The sequence below is a fragment of the Pygocentrus nattereri genome, chromosome 20, assembly GCF_015220715.1.
Source record: "Pygocentrus nattereri isolate fPygNat1 chromosome 20, fPygNat1.pri, whole genome shotgun sequence".
In the NCBI taxonomy this organism is placed as follows: Eukaryota; Metazoa; Chordata; class Actinopteri; order Characiformes; family Serrasalmidae; genus Pygocentrus; species Pygocentrus nattereri.
The window spans coordinates 26,884,664-26,901,837 of NC_051230.1; the positions used below are offsets into that span (position 1 = coordinate 26,884,664).

Consider the following 17,174-nt stretch of genomic DNA (forward strand, 5'->3'; position numbering starts at 1 on the left):
AATTGAAAGTTTTACTCCTCAGGAGATTCTTGCGCTGATGACAGGAGTAACTATTCATTTAATTTCAGATGCTCCAGCCTCCTAAAGTCCGCCACTTTCTCAGGGAGGTGCAGAAGCAGATCAGATCTCCTTAAATACATCAATGTTCAACCCAATCAGTGTTATCAATACTATAAAAGCAGTCTAGCTGCTGATACATTGACAAAATGATTCTGATATGATTCCAGTACTGTACCTTTGGCATCATTTGTATGAATCTAAACATTATGAAAAGTTAGATGTATCCACAAGGATAGATGATTGTAAATTGAGTGAAAAAACTGTAGAGCATCGAGAGGAATGTTGTAATAAAATGAATATTCAACAATGAACATAATTAATAACTTATGATTCAGATTATTTAAATCTACGGTGTATAAGTAATAAAAAAAAATCAAGACAAGTAATACAGTGAGTGAGGTATGTAAAGAATAAGGAATATTTTCAGAAGCACAGTACAGAAAGGTTGTGTATAAAAGAAAATAGACTATTATTTTTAAAAGCTGAAAATTTAGTTTAAAGCCTATTGTAAGAGCTTTTGTGTGCTTCTGTATTTACTCACTTAAAATTCTGACAGTACTTAACAGATTATATATAGTTGCTTTTAAATGAGCTTTCAGAATTTAAGTTAGAGTAATTTTTAAGACATTATGTTAAAACTACAGATCAAAGTATACACAGAGACAATTCTTTTAAATCCTAAGTTTATTCTTTTAAAACCTGCATTAACTTTGATTGTTAATTGTACTTTTTTTCTCGGCTGTTATGATTCAACTTAAATAGGAAATAATTTATGATGACTAAGCCATCTAGTTAGTACACGATAGACTTTTACATCTATTAGTATATTTACGTCTATTTATATTGGAGCTGTCAGTGTTAGCATGTTAACTTTCGCGGTTAATCTGGAAGCCTTAATGCGTTTGACCACAACCTACTTCCATAATTCCTGCAGATCTTAACCTGACTAAATTACTGAAAGATGCAAAAACAGATAACCCAATGACTAAGGAGACATTTCTTGGTGTGATTGATAGTAGCAAAGCTTTACGTCTTTGCCAATGTTAGCAAAGATGGTGGCACCGAGATGGTTTCAAGCTCTTCAAACTACATTGTCAGACTGCAGCCAGGGCAAGTCTGTCAAAAAAGTGACAACAGCCAAGCTTACCAATGCATTCGCTAGATGGATCGCCATGTACTGCAGGCCCATCAACACTTTTGAAGACCAGGGGCTTAAAGGCATTATCCTGATTGCCTCAGGAGACCCATCATACAATCCAGCTTGGAGGGGAACTATTGTCACAAGAATTCGTGAATCATATGGCAGTGAAAATGCAAAGAAAGCAGAGCGGTTGGCGCAAACGTGTTACACTGACTGGAGACCACTGGAGAAGTCAGTAAGATGACAAATGTTAACTGCAGTCATTTGTTTGAGTTATGGTCAAAACGGAGGAGAAGCAATTTGCTGAAACATGTGCCAGCCAGTTTTTTTTTTTTTTTTTTTTTTGAAGTTGCAAAGGGGTGGTAGGTTTTATAACTCGAACTCGTGGGTGTCCTGATACCCAGATTTGATTGCTATTCGTGTAAATCATATTGCAGCTGAAATGTACTTAAGCACACATTTAAAGAATTTTAATGAAATGCATATTAAAGCAGAATTTCAAATGTACTATTTAAGAATATAGAAGTATGCTTCACCTTGAAAAAATGCATGCAATGCATGTTTTTTTTTATTATTATTTATTATTATTATTCTTTGTGTACTGTACTATTGACGTACTTAAGTATGCTTCCTTTTTGGTGGTCTGCAGTGTAAAGTGGCAGCATCTTTATTGTGTGCATATACCAGCAAATAGAAATAATAATAATCCATCCATCCATCCATCCATCCATCCATTTTCTAAGCCGCTTCTCCGTCAGGGTCGCAGGGGGTGCTGGAGCAGCAGTCATCGGGCGGAAGGCAGGATACACCCTGGACAGGTCGCCAGTCCATCGCAGGGCAGACAGACAGACACAGACAGTCACTCACACCTAGGGGCAATTTAGCACGTCCAATTGGCCTGACTGCATGTCTTTGGACTGTGAGAGGAAACCGGAGAACCCGGAGGAAACCCACGCAGAAATGGGGAGAACATGTAAACTCCACACAGAGAGGACCCCGGTCACCCAGCTGGGGAATCGAACCCAGGCCCTCCTCGCTGTGAGGCGACAGCGCTACCCACCACGTCACCGTGCAACAATAATAATAATAATAACAATAATAACAATAATAATAATAATGCAAAACTGTCAAAATGTGTAAAACATATATGAGACCGTGTAAAAAATTAATAGGCATGCAATTGATGGGCAAACTCAATGTTGATTTAACTCTCCATATTTGTATTTGCAACATATTTTCATACTTCATATTTTGTTTGTGGGTTTTTTCATTTCATATGAAACGTGTGGCACAAAACGAACTCCATACAGGTGGTGGCGCTGATTCTGTGACTATTTCTTTCTCCGACCGCGCTAAAGCGGAGAAGCAGAAGACTGTGCCGTGGCAGTCCACGCCTCCGCGCTCGGACGGGGCTGTTGGAGGAGCAGAAAGAAGAGCTGAGCTGCGCTGCTGAAGGTAGGAAGCTGTCCGACACTTTAACACTCACTGTTCTTCATTCACCCTGAGCCAAACCGCTGGAGACACACTTGAGTTCTGAAAATAAGATTTGACGGGTTTAAAATAGATTAGACAACGCAGAGGCAGCTTCTTTCAAGCCAAACCGAAGTAACACGAGCTGTTAGGCCAGAACATTTGGTTGATAATGTTTACCACGAGCCTGGAGTTGCTTCTTATTCGCGGCCTCTGGTTCAGCTAACGACGGTAAACTTTAAGGAGTGTTCACATTTGCTGCACATTTTGACGAAGTAGTACAAATTCCTAATTTCTTTATTATTATTATTATTCTGTTCGCTTAAAACCATTGTTAATAGAAAATTTCGACTGTATAATTTCCTGTATCATAATTCGTAAAAGTAGTTTAAAGTATAAAACTCAAAGGTCAGCATGAGTTTTATGATAGATTTCATGCTTTTTTTTTATTATTTATTTAGTTTTTTCTCATAAAACGTAAATGGATAATAAGCTGAAAGTGTAGAGGGCTTCACTCACATTGATGGATTCTAAACAGGTTACCAGCTTGTTCCTGTAACAAAAGCCTGGTTTTAGTCAGCTTCCTAGCACATTTAGTACATTAAAAAATATCATATCAACATGGCACTTGGAGCATTACTGAACACAGAAAAAGGAATAGGAAGCTGACATTCCAGGTGGATATTCAAGGTCTTAAACACATATGGACAAATAAATGACGCATCCCGGATAGAGAACCAGTGTCCCCCTGTAAGAGACTCCGACTCAACATAGTGCTAGTGATAAAGTTATAGATAGCTCCAGTGTTGGGTATTTATTTAAACTTTAATCCATTACCAATTGTTAATTATCTAGTTCAAAGTGTACTGGAATTACATGACATTACTTACTTGTTTATATGAAAAGAAAATAAATTTAAAAAGTAAATATGCCACACTGTACCAACGTATCTCACTACATTGGCAGATAATTTAGCTATATTTCTTAAAACAAGCCAAATTACCTGCTATTATAATGATAGTTAAATAATCTTACACTATTCTTACAAGAGTCTCAAAATGAGAAATGTTCGATATTATCAACTCGATGAGTTCACTTGCCAAGATATCATATTGTGCAGTGTAAACAAATATGCCACTCAGGGTCTTATTGTGGTTTTATTAGAGTGCAGAGGTAAACTTGGCTGAAGATGTCTGCAGAGCATACAGAAAGAAAATCAATGCGAATGTGTTTTGATTTAATTGTGCTTCTTTGTCAAAATGTCCTACCACAGAGGTTTGACCTCTTAACCACATTGTCCTGTTGACTTGGCTACCATAGTTTTCAACTCCGGTACTGGGAAGCCACTGTCCTGCAGTTTCAGTATTTACTGCCCCAACACACTTGAACCAGCTCTGCAGGTAACAGTCAAGCTCTTCATCAGGTGTTTTGGGAGTAGAGGTCAGAGGAAGGCGGGTCCTGTGTGATCTGCTAAATAATTTGCGGATGGAATGAAGCTATAATATGTAGTGTGTGTGTGTGTGTTTTATTTTATTTATTTGTTAACAAAATCTGATTTTTATTATTGACGGTTGACACAGATCTTTAGTCTGTGTCGTGGCATGCCTCACTCTGTTTTTGGCTTGAATTTAATTTCAGCTCACCCAATTTGGCTGTGGCACTGCCTACTTGTCTTTCGACAGTTGTCAGGAGACACCAGTTTCATTGTGTGGTGCCATGTGTACAAGTTTACATGGCTATATTTTAGCCTAAAAGTACTCATTGATTTTGCTGCTGGGTGTGTTGAGTCTGGAGGTTCACCATCAGTGGAGCAGATTTTGGCAAAAGCAGGCGAAAGTGGACGAGGACTATACGTATGGCACAAAGCAGATACAGATACAGAGCAGATGGGCAAGGTGTGTGGTTGAAGCAGGCGAGTGCAGGTTAAAATGTGCTAGGTTTAACAGGCAGGAATGGACAAGAAAGACACTGGATTTTGCAGGTGCAGGGAAAGTCCATTCATCTCCAAATTATCATTGTTTGTCTTAAATCTCTCTCTTTGTCATTTAGTTATCTGCATTGCTGTCTGACCAGGAGTCTGCGCATAGTCTTGAGCATTAAAGGTTGGTGAATTATCAGTTATACATCTTGCTGAAATGCTTAAGTTGGAGCAGTTTTATTTCAACAGTTGACAATGATTTGCACAAAGTTGTTTGGCATACACTATGTGGATATAGGGCTGGGTGATGACAATAATAACACAATATAACTATCCTTGATAGAACTATATGAAATGTTTGATAAATAAATTCATACTAACCAGAAACTTTCTCCCACTATCCCTTGACAGATTTCTGAAATGTTCCACTGTTGGCAAGTGTTTGTCATGCTCTGACCATAAAGGATAGTTTGAAACCGCAGTTAACCACTCGGGAGCAAAAAAACAAAAAACAGCCTTCAAACTTGAAAGGAATAATGATGTTTGTTGTTTGTTTGTTTGTTTTCACAATACGTATCGAAATTGACTGATATAAAAATTATCATGATAAGATTTTTGGTCATATCGCCCAGCTCTATATGGACAAAAGTATTGGGACACACCTCTTAACAATTGCATTGGGGTGTTTCATTCAGTCCTGTCGCCACAGGTGTATAAAAACTAGCGCCTAGCCATGCAGTGTGGCTCTCAAACATTTGTGAAAAAAAGCATGAAATTTCTTCCCTCTTAGATATTCAGTGATCAACTGTGAGTGATGTTATTGAAAAGTGGAAGTGTTTAGCAACCACAGCAACTCGCAGAGTGCTGAGGCATGTAGTGCATAAAAGGTGCCAATGCTCTGCTGACTCAATAACTATTACCACTAAAACCACCTTAAGAGGTTTTAAAGATAGTCATTTATTACACTCTGCAGTTATCTATGCATGACTTGGATTAAGGCTTAATGAATTGATTAAGCCCTGTGATGTACCAAAGTATAATGATCTTGTAAAGCAGAGGATCCAGTCATCTTCAGTGGCAAAATCTACATAGGATAAAATGTATGAAGTTCATCTTTTTGTTTTTTTGTTTTTTTAACCATTTTTTAATGTTAACCATACGATGTGACTGTGGCAGTTTTTGAATAATCCCAGTAATTTTTTGCCATGGAATTTAGCCCTGGAGTTTCAGTTAGAAGCATGATGACATGCTTTCAGTAGCCACGTTTACATGCATAATAATCCGTTAATAATCCAACTAATAGCTCAGTCGGAATAGGATACATCCATGTAAACACCTCATTCGTCTAGTCAGATTGAGGCCATTCGGAAAACAATTTCTATACAATTGAACGAGGTGGTGCCATGTAAACGTCTGAATCCGATTACATTACAATCGGAACATGTAAGTACGTTCTGCGCATGCGTGTCATGTTATAGTGAAAGGTTCAGTATGACAGGAGCAGAAACTGGTCTGAAGAGGAGACGAAGTTCATGCTCTGAGCTTTAAAAGACGGCGGTGGGACGGACGTCCATCTTATGTGTCTCGGAACACGACGTCTTCCTCTCGCCGCTTCCTTTATAAGTAAATGTGAAGGACGTTTTTCTGAGTCTGACATCAGTTTAAAGCAATTAAAACCACAAGCGCGCCAACTGGAAACTCAGCTCACGCCGACTGGACCTCACGTGATGTTCGCTGTCATGGTAACATCGGATTACTTGTATTGAGCATGTAAACGAAGATTTTCCATCCGATTGTTGAATAGAGTGAGCAGATGAACACCTCAGTTTGAATCTGTAATCCCGATTTGTATTCAATCAGATTGGCAAAAATCTCTGCATGTAAACACAGCCAGTGGTGTTAATGTTTATTTGAAAAGTGTAAGTAATTAGTGTGACTGCCTTTTCATATCAAATGGAATTGTATTATTTCTTTACATTTTCTGCCAGTTTGTGTAAGTGGAGCGTTCATGGTTTGGATCAGATTCCTTTTTTTTGCATTGCACATTGAGTTTATATTTTCTTTTTCTACTTGCAGAAACAAAATGATGTCCTATTTCAAGTCTTCTCCTGCACTTTCCTATCCAGCTTAAACATGCTTCTGTAAACACATCAGGAGATTCCGTCAAAGGAAACGTTTAGATGTTAAATATGGTGTCCAGAAAACATTCTGGTACTCAGCAAATGTCATCTGGTACCCTCCACATGAACACATCTCATGGACAAACACAGAAAACTCACTACTGCTTGGAGTGTGGAAAGAGTTTTACTCAAAAGAGAACTCTCAAAACACACCAGCGCATTCACACTGGAGAGAAGCCGTATCTCTGCTCAGAGTGTGGGAAAAGATTTAATACACAGAGTAATCTCCAAAGACACTGGCTCATTCACACAGGAGTTAAAGCATATTACTGTTCAGATTGTGGGAAGAGTTTTGCTCAGCAGAGTACTCTCCAAGAACACCAGCGCATTCACACAGGTGAGAAGCCGTATTACTGCTCAGAGTGTGGGAACAGTTTTAATTGCCGCAGTTCTTTTCAAGAACACCAGCGCATTCACACAGGAGAGAAGCCGTATTACTGCTCAGAGTGTGGGAAGAGTTTTAATCATCGCAGCTCTTTTCAAGAACACCAGCGTATTCACACTGGAGAGAAGCCGTATCAGTGTTCAGAGTGTGGGAAGAGTTTTAATCGTCAAAGTACTCTCCAACGACACCAGCGCATTCACACAGGAGAGAAGCCCTATTACTGCTCAGAGTGTGGGAACAGTTTTAATCGTCACAGTTCTTTTCAAGAACACCAGCGAATTCACACTGGAGAGAAGCCGTATCAGTGCTCAGAGTGTGGGAAGAGTTTTAATCGTCACCGCACTCTCCAACGACACCAGCGAATTCACACAGGTGAGAAACCGTATTACTGCTCAGAGTGTGGGAACAGTTTTAATCGTCGCAGTTCTTTTCAAGAACACCAGCGAATTCACACTGGAGAGAAGCCATATCAGTGCTCAGAGTGTGGGAAGAGTTTTAATCGCCACAGTACTCTCCAACGACACCAGCGAATTCACACGGGATAGAAGCCCTATTACTGCTTAAGAGTGTGGGAAGAGTTTTACTCTACAGAGTCATCTCCATCAACACCAGCACATCCACACAGGAGAGAAGCCATGTCCCTGCTCAGGGTGTGGGAAGAGTTTCAAGCATCTAAGGGCTATGACCACACACAAGTGCACTGTAAGCAGTGGTGGAAATGGACAGTTGTGAGTGTAACATCTTGCTGTCTGCGTCCACCCCAGATTTCAAGTTGTTTTTAAGTGGAAACACCTAATGTTGCTTTACATTATTTCTAAACATAAGCATAAAATGAAATAAAATTTCCTTAGCTGAACATGAAGTTAACCCACGTATACTGAATTTCATTTGTGTCATATGTTGAAAACAATTGAGAAGTTCCACATTCAATAATGAAAGATGGTTTATTTATTTATTTATTTATTTTCTAAGAGTATAATCTAGTGTAGTTTTTCCTGACGCAGCGATGGATGTTTTGACAAAGATTTGACAGTGTGCTTTGCTCCTTGAGTCTTTTTTTTTTCTCCTTTGATTCCTACATGTTAATTAGTTAACACTTCTTACGCTAAAGTGTGAATTTATCTTTCCATTTAATCTCTAGGAGATGCTTACTGTATGCTGTATGTTCTGAGTGTTTTTGTTGAGGACTGTAATGAAGCAGCTATGACCCAGAACATTGCAACAGTAAACATTTTGCTGTGGTGAGCAGGAGGAAACAGCTTTGTAATAGAGAGTTCACAGTATTAAGACAGACTGCAAGTCTCATCGCACTGTCTGAGTGACTTACTGGTGATTCCTCTTCAGAAAGGCCTGTGCATGCCTGTTTTTCAGAGCATGAAATTGCATGCATCTGTGAACTTTCCAGTACTGTTTTCAAAGACTTTAGGGCAGTCAAAGTCTGCATCATAATATTTTTGCTTTGTAATAAGGAAACAATATGTAAAATTCTGTTTGTGCACAGTGTTATTTACATATAATTTACCTAAAGGTATAACTACTTAGACCAAGTATATGTTAGACAGTGTGGAAGACACCTGCAGGTGCTCTCACCCCTCATCTCTCTCGCTCTCTCTCTCTCCCTTCCTCCCTCCATATATGTGTGTGTGTGTGTGTGTGTGTGTGTGTGTGTGTGTGTGTGTGTGTGTGTGTGTGTGTGTGTGTGTGTGTGTGTGTGTGTGTGTGTGTGTGTTTTCAAATTTACATTTGAATTAGACTCACTTTGTCAAGTATGTTACACATACAGTTGGTCGTAGTGAATGTGCACCTGTAACATAATAAACAGACCAGACAAGTACAGAGTAGATAAAGGTAAAAAAAGAAAAATAATAAAATATTACATAGAAAGGAGCTAATTTCAAAAGTAGCTGAAGAGATGAATGTGCATGTTATATGTGAATATATATGTGCAGAATCTGAAGAAATAAACTGATATGAACATTTGTACAGTTGTATAAATAAGCATTGTGGTTCAGAGAATTCATGCAGGATATACAGGAGCATTTTTGTATTCACATCTATGGCATTTAGCATATACTCATTATCCAGAATGATTCACAAAAGTGCTTTGTTGTCCACTCAGAATGTATCATAGGTAGTAAAAATAAGTCTAAACTACCTTTGAGCTCAGATATTGTTTGAAAAACAAGACAGTGAAGACACTAACTTTCATGTTTCAAAACAAAGACAATGTCTTAAGACAAAGACGTCATTATTTAGTGTGTCTTGAAGATGATGTATGACTTTTAAGACATCATTTTGTCTTTAGACATAGAGATGTTGTGTTTTAAGACAGTTCAATTGAGATTAAAAAGTGATCCATTACAAAAAAGTCCTGTGGTATGAGTGTGGTATTCCTGTGGTACTGCCAAACTGAAAATTACAACAGAGGATTACCAGGATTACCACAGCACTCCCTAATGTAGAATATGACATGAATATAAATAGTATGTCCTCAAGAAACAGCCTTCTGGAATCTTCTGTTTTTTGTGTGTGATATTACCAAAAGAACATTCACTAAGGTTTTACTTGTAATTCTTTTTTGTATGTTTTTTGATCATTGCAGAAATGTGTTTACAGTAGCAAAAGATTAATTTTAAAAATCCTGTTTAAACCATTTACCTCACCTTAAAATGTTTAAACATGTTTCCTTACATCACTGAAGTTCATGGTAGAATAACTTTTCATTTATCTCCATCTGTAAATGTTACAATCACAGTCAGTCACAGCCTTTTGCTCATTTGCAGACATGCCATGATTAACACGCTGATCTATTTTCAAATGCACAATTGTAACCAGAGACAACAAGATAAAACAACTTTTAACTAATAGGAAGTAAATGTACTCAACAGCTAAGCTGAGTACTTTCGAGATCACATACAGCCAAAATTTAATGTAAAATAAGCACTTAGTTCACTCTCTTCAACATCTACACTTCAGTTTATTTTCTTAAGTAGATCGGAGCTGCCCAGAGTTAGACCATTAGGACTTTTAATTTGGCCCAACAGAAAGAGAACAAACTCTTTTATATACTATGTATAATTTTCTAAATGATTACCTCCAGGTATTGGGAAAACACAAGCAATAATAAACGAATGTATTTGGGTAGTAATAGACAGATCTATGTTGTTCCACCATGAAAAATTACATAATAAATAGATTTTGTTTGAATATCCAACTTCATACTTTAATGTATTAAGACATTGTCTCTTCAGTGATGCTCTGTATAATAATCCTGTGCAGCTGTCTTATGTATTTCAAGGCTTTGCACTTTTCTGCTCTGATTAGATTTAAAAACAAACAAACAAACAAACAAAAACAAAGCAGCGCGGTTCATTCAGTCCAGCCAGAGGCGCCAACCGGAACAAGATGTATGGGAGGACTAACAAATGACTGGCGGGAGTTTAGACCAATCAGAGCGCGGGACTCGGTTTTGAAGCGCGAGCTCCGTGTTCTTTCATTAAGGGCGTTTTCACACTTGGGCCGTTTCAGCGCTTGAAGTGGACTCGGACCATTGAGTCATGGTTTCTTTTGCATATGTGAACACACCAAACGAACTCAGACACCTCTGAACGGCCTCAAAAACGAACCGAACCGAGACCCCGTCAAGAGGTGGCCTCAGTTCGGTTCGTTTGTAGTTCGTTTTGTGGTTCGATTGATTGGTGCATTGTGAAAACAAAACGGCCCCGGCGCGCTTCAGCTTTGCTTTACGGAGAAGACCTCCTTCAGCGACCCAGCAGGTAAAACAGACCAAGCGCCATTTATAAGGTTCTACTCGGGATAAAGTCTGTCCGTGGTCTGAGACAGACAGCAGAGCTGACACGGTGAAGCGATAAGATGCGAGAGCTCGCATGATTTTACGGTGTTAAAGGCTCCAGTTTTCAGCTACTTTCACACTGAACGCTGATTTAATGAAAATTCGCCGGGTGCAACTTCAGTGAAGAGCACAGTCGAAAACGGAGCCCACCCCGGCGGACCCGCAGGGCCATTTTTTACAATTTAGGCTAATCGTCTCAGCGCAGCCAATAGGAAAGCAGTAGGCGGGTCTGGTGGCTCTTTCTTTTCACCTGATAGGTCAGATTAGTCAGAGAGGTCTGAGACCTCATAGGACCAGAAGGAGTCCCCTTTAAAGGTCACTTAAAGTGTGAACACAAAATGGACTCGGGTCATTTGCAGGTGGTTCCCTTCCAGTTTACTTTCACAGAACTCGGTTCGGTTTTTTTAAACGAACTATATGTGAAAACACTGTTAAAGTCAAACGCGACCGTTACGAGCCGTTTACAGTAAGTGGCTCGCTCAGGTCGCTAACGCGGGCGGTTTTATCGTGTTTGTTTAGCGAGTGTTAAACCTCGTCCAGACAGTGTCTTACATTCCTTACTGAGACAGCGCCGCCTGCCTGGGGACGGTTTCAGCTCCCAGAACCGAGGATCATCCAGCTGCACAGCTGACTAAGGTTAACTGACTGGACCGAGTGGAACGGCGGCTGGAGATACGACTGCAAGGGTCAGAATCTGCTATTAAAAAGTGAGTAGTGATAAAACGAGATAAGCAGCCTCGCTAACAGACAGAGTGTTTCATTTGTTGGGTCCAAATGCCGAATGAAGACACCAGCGTTAGGTTAGTTAGCTAGCTAGCGTTAGCGGCTTGTCTGTTTATGTCTCGCGGCTGCGTCAGATGTTTCTTAGCAACCGCTCCCAGCAGCACACTGTAAACACAGTGACCGCCCAGCTTCAGGTCTATACAGCTGTCTCATCCCAGCAGTGCAGCCATGGAAACTCATAATAGTGTAGACAGCATAGACAGATGAGATGCTGTGCTAGTGTGCAGCAGAATCAATCAGTTGAAGCATTTAGGTAGTCAGCTAGAACAAATGAAAGGCTGATTCAGAATTAAAATTAAAAGATATTTCTCACACTGAGAAATATAATATAACACAAAACATAGTGTCAGTTTGTGTAATTCAGAGGAGGCAGTGATCATTTTAATGTGATTAGTCACATTTATTCTAGTAACACTGGTGGATTTGTACTTTCTAGAGTATTTTTAAAATGTTTTATTTGTGCTTTATATTAATAATCTGCATTTTACTCTGCTATATTTTAGCCAGTAATATATAATGACCAGTTTGTTTTGTGTTTAAGTTCATTGTTATGCGTTACTGTTATTGTTTTGCTGCATTTACTTTATGTGTCTGTTTTGTTTAAGATGTTTCTCATCGGAAATCATCTGGATCTGAAAAACTGGTGAGACTCAAGTTTCAGTTTTTTAAATAAAACTATATGAATGCCAGACAGATGTTTAGATTTGGCGGTTATTTCAAACAAATATGTCATGAAGTATTTTATTATAATGCAGAAGAGCAGAATGTTTAGGTAAAGCTGGGTTACAGAACTCATATATCTGTGCTTTATTAATTAAATCTATTAATATTATTTGCCATTACAGCTGTGTTCAAAATATCGATATGGCAATCACCAACACTGTATCAATATTTATGACTTTACTTCTACATGGTGCTTTAATGTGTAATACTGCAGGTATCAGAGCAGTAAAACCTATAGCATATGGTAAACGGGCTGTAATAGAGTTTAGCTCATTAATAATCATTAATATTAATGTATAATTAATTAATATTAATGTATCACAGATACAGGTATCAGTACTAAGCTCACACCTGCCTCAGCAGCAAATGATAATTTCTGTCACGTGTTGACTGAGACATGTTAGAGGATGAAAACAATGGAATTGAGAAATATTTAATCAACTTTGTTGTTTTCAGTCCTTCCACAGGAACATCCTCTCTTTAGGCCTCATCCAGTACGGTGGCAGTCTGTATCATTGTCAACACTCAACTGTGCTCTTACCCAAGTGGCCTCATACTGATGCTTCTTTCACTGCACTGAACATCAGTGTCTGAACATAAGATAAGATAAGATAATCCTTTATTAGTCCCACAGCGGGGAAATTCACAATCAGCTATGCATGCGAGCTGGGTGCCACGCTGGATCATGCATAGGTATCATTTAAAGCCTTGTCACATCTCTTGTCAAATCACAGTCGATTTTTAGATGAGTATAAGTATATATACTGTACGTTATTCCACTTATAAAGGGAATATATAATGCTTTCTCTTTCATTTAGTGTGTTATGTAGCTTTTTGTGCGTGTAAGATACAAAACTGAAAATATATGTCAGTGGGAGAAACTTTTAATCCCATAACACAATCTTTCTTGCCCACCTACCAGTGAGCTTGGCATGCCCTCACGCAACGCAACTCATCATATCTACCAGAGGCCGTGTATTGGCGGAACCACTCTGGCGCTTGACCAGTCAGAAGCAAGTGAGTGAACTGACTAATCAGAACATACTATGCTCATCAGGATGGAGGGGCTTAAAGACACAGGAGCTCTAACAGAGCGTTTCAAACAGAGGGTGAGTAGAGATTTGCAGTATGAGAAAACTAATGTTTCTGGAATACTGAGGCATGTAAATATATTATAGTAGACTTCATAACTAAAATTATGAAGATTGGAAATTAGCGTAATAGGTCACCTTTAAAGTTAGCCTGCTTACGTATGCAGATCCAAAAGTAATTTCAAATTTATTGTCTTAAAATTCAAGACTAACAATGAGGAAAAAAAAACAGAGGAAGAAGTGATGGGCTGTGAATCTGAGAGTTCTCTCACTCATCACGGATTTAACTTTAAAAGGAGAGATGTTTCCTGTGTCCACGTATGTCCACATAAGATGTCCATAGCTTGGCTCTATTCCAGCGCCCAGCACATCTGAGTTTGGTATCTAAAACAATGACTTTGTGATAGAGGAAAGCTCTTGAAATCTTACGAATGTGTCTCTCTCAAAATAGATTTGTGAACCAAGTAATACTTCTGTTCTGCCAAAAAAAAAACAAAAACGGTGTAGCCTAGAGGGTTTATACAGGCCATTATCACATATAGGATCAAAAGTCCTATATTTCACAATTTAAAACGTTGACAAAACTGTTATTATATATTTTTAGTAAATGTTAAAATAGACCTTGTGAGGTGATATACAAAATAGACTTGGGTGAAAAGAAGGGGAAACATTAAGGAAGTTGCAAAGAAATCTTTAGTACAGTAGTCTTCAGACTGTGGGTCAGTGTCGGAACAAGTGGGTCGTGAGGAAGCTGCATTTTTTTCTTCTTTGAGAGCAGATTATAATGAAGTCTGTAGTGGTAACCAGGCCTTTTCCATACCGCACAGCCAACGCTTTCAAAGCACTCCTATGTTATCAGTCCAGCCCTTAACCTACCGCACACAGCTTTCATGGACACACTTCTGAAGAGCTGTTAATGAGTGTCATGTGAATGACAGCAGTTGAAACTTGGGGTTGCCACTCAAACCTTTGAGTTCAGATCAAGTAATAATAATAACAATGATATCATATTTGAATAAAATATATAGCATCTTATTTAATGTATTAACGTGTTCATGTTTTGGGGATAGAGGCGAAAGGGGACAGTGCCTAGAATTAGATTTCTGCACATTTCATGCTCATGGATGTAGCTTAATCTTGGTGAAATACAAACAAATAAATAAATAATAATAATTGTCTAATAAAAGGCTATAGAACAGGGAAGTCCATGTAGGTCGTTTTTAGCAAACAGTAAAATACTTTTCATGGCTGACATGCATTTTCATTTTTGTCATATATTTAATGTTAACTAATTATCATGGTTTATATAAACATACACATGCTCAATCTAACTCCATCATAAGCCTACGGTCTGACTAACCAACTACTGTCTCACTCTGTCATCATTAGTCCTAGCTCTACTGCGACTTCAAATTACTCTGACTATGTTAAAAATCAGAAACTAAGGCTTAGATCTTAACCTAACTTTATTGACTGGCTCTTAGCATTAGCCTAAAGCCTACTGAACCTAACTGCATCACGAGCCTAAGCCTGCTTTTGCTTACTCTCATTTTATCATGAATCAAAGGCCTAGGTCTACACCTACTATTGCTTAATTTCTTTACATTATAAGCTTCATGTCTAGCTCTGAGCCTACTTTTGCTTACTTTAAGTGCATCATGAACTCAAACACATTTTTTTCTGCTCAAAAGATTAAAGCCTAGACGTTACACATCCTATTTTTATAACCTACCTGTATTCACTGGCACTTTAGCATTAACCTAAGGCCTATTTTCCTTATGCTGACTCTATAATGAGCCTAATACTTGGCTCTGCTCTGCATCACAGACCTAAAGGCCTAGCCTCTAACCTTTTTTACTTTCACTTATTTCATTTGTATTTATTTTAGAAATAATTAAATTTTAAAAATGGTTCCAAGTTCAGCACGTCTCTGCAAGATATGACTATAACCTTTACATATTTATTCATTTATAAATATTTTATTTTTAGTATTTTATGCAGTTTGATGGCTTTACTTTTATTCCACACACATACACACAGGCCTCTTCTCACTCCACTCTGGAAAGCCTTCAAATGTATAAAACACACACAAGAACACTAACAGAATATGTAAATAAACAGCGCATAATAATACAAACATACATAACTGGGCACCCATTTTTATTCACAAATGCATGTAAAGGAAGAAAAGGAACAACAAAAAATAGAGATACACTTTCAAATGTTTAAGTGTGCACTGACCTGTTTACTAAAAGGTGGAATGGCGTTCCACAGCATAGAAGCATGATAACTAAAAGAGGCCTCTCTATTTTCTGTATAATATATATTTCAGTTACATCTGTGTATTATTTGATTGTTATCTAACATTTTACCATATCCTGAGCTGACTTGATTATTCAAACTACACCAAACACAAACATCAAAATAAAGGTAGTTTTAGTGAACCTTGTATGTCTCTGTGTTGATAACCTTGTTTCTTGTATACACAACACCTCTAATTTTTCATGACGTAATATATTCAATTTACTTTCTCTATTAATCTTTGATTGTATACCTCTGACATTACAAGTGGCGATGTTAAAACGGACAGAGGTCATACAGATTTAAAATCATCTCTTTTTTTTTCTTTTCAGTCAGTTTCCTACCTTCAGTCCCAGGTAGTCTTCCGTTTTCTTTCATTTGTTGAGTTCCCATCTTCATCTTGATCCATGTTTCCAGCAGTTGAAATCATCGAAGTTGAAGAAGAAGAGGATGATGACAGGGATGAAGATCCTACCTCCTTGTCCATGTTCCTTGCGCCCTTTGAATCATCCCCACTATCACTCTCAGATGAGATGCTGATGTTGATGGGGGTCTCTGTTGTTGCTCCACCCACACAGCTGTTACTTATGTCCAGAAGGTCTTCTTGTTCATCCTCTTGGTTGTTCACCTTCACTTGGCTCATTTTCTTGATAACTGCTGGAACACTCTTTTTATTTAAAGGTTCACCTGGTGGAGTTTGCATAAGGCGGAAGATGCGTGGATCTTTTGCAGTCTTGTCTTTCCGCAGTTGAAGTTTTGTTTTTTCCTGGATCCTGGATACCTTCCTGGGAATCTTGTTCTTTATGTTCTGGAACAGGTACTGTAATCACCTTAGATCTGTTAGCATATGAATTCGGGCATGTGAAGTAGGTATGACCATCTTTAGCACAAAGAGTGCATTTGGCTGTAAGGGTGCACTCCTTGCCTTTATGTCCAAAAGTTCCACATTGCCAGCATTTCGTTTTGCCACAGTCTTTAGCTTGGTGATCTGTGTCTTGGCATATAAAACACCTCGAGACTTGGCCATGGTAAGTTATCTTCCCATTATGTGGACCCAAGGAAATGGAATTAGGGATACTGATCTCTCTTCCAAGATCATCATTTTTGATCTTAACTTGATATTTCCTAATTTCATACCATAAGCCATATTTGTCTACAGGTTTAATTACCGGTTTTAAAATAGTACAAAACCTGCTGAGGTAGGTTTCAATGTCTTCATCCAGGATCCGGCCAGTCCAGAACTTGACTATGATTGTCTTTTCGTCAGTC

The 17,174-nt window shown here is 38.4% G+C and overlaps 2 protein-coding genes across 3 annotated transcripts in view; both read left to right on the plus strand.

The window, feature by feature from the left end:
* The first annotated feature begins 2,335 nt into the window (after positions 1 to 2,335).
* On the plus strand, positions 2,336 to 9,134 carry LOC108411818 (gastrula zinc finger protein XlCGF7.1-like). Its single transcript, XM_037531792.1, has 3 exons — positions 2,336 to 2,656; positions 4,721 to 4,773; positions 6,666 to 9,134. The coding sequence occupies exon 3, from the start codon at positions 6,770 to 6,772 to the stop codon at positions 7,697 to 7,699; it is 930 nt and encodes a 309-aa protein (XP_037387689.1). The 5' UTR covers positions 2,336 to 2,656; positions 4,721 to 4,773; positions 6,666 to 6,769; the 3' UTR covers positions 7,700 to 9,134.
* A 2,243-nt stretch (positions 9,135 to 11,377) lies between these two features.
* The window catches only part of LOC119261556 (zinc finger protein 239-like), a 47,449-nt gene continuing 41,652 nt past the window's right edge, over positions 11,378 to 17,174 (plus strand). Inside the window, exons 1-4 of one of the 2 annotated variants that reach the window (XM_037531799.1) lie at positions 11,378 to 11,714; positions 12,396 to 12,433; positions 12,970 to 13,206; positions 13,436 to 13,622. The gene's annotated coding sequence lies outside the window, so the exon portion shown is untranslated. The remainder of the gene's footprint in view (positions 11,715 to 12,395; positions 12,434 to 12,969; positions 13,207 to 13,435; positions 13,623 to 17,174) is intronic. The other variant, XM_037531796.1, reaches the window with a different exon arrangement.

Excerpts from the sequence above, each read along its gene's own strand:
- LOC108411818 (XM_037531792.1), top strand. The coding sequence starts at position 6,770 with ATGTTAAATATGGTGTCCAGAAAACATTCTGGTACTCAGCAAATGTCA.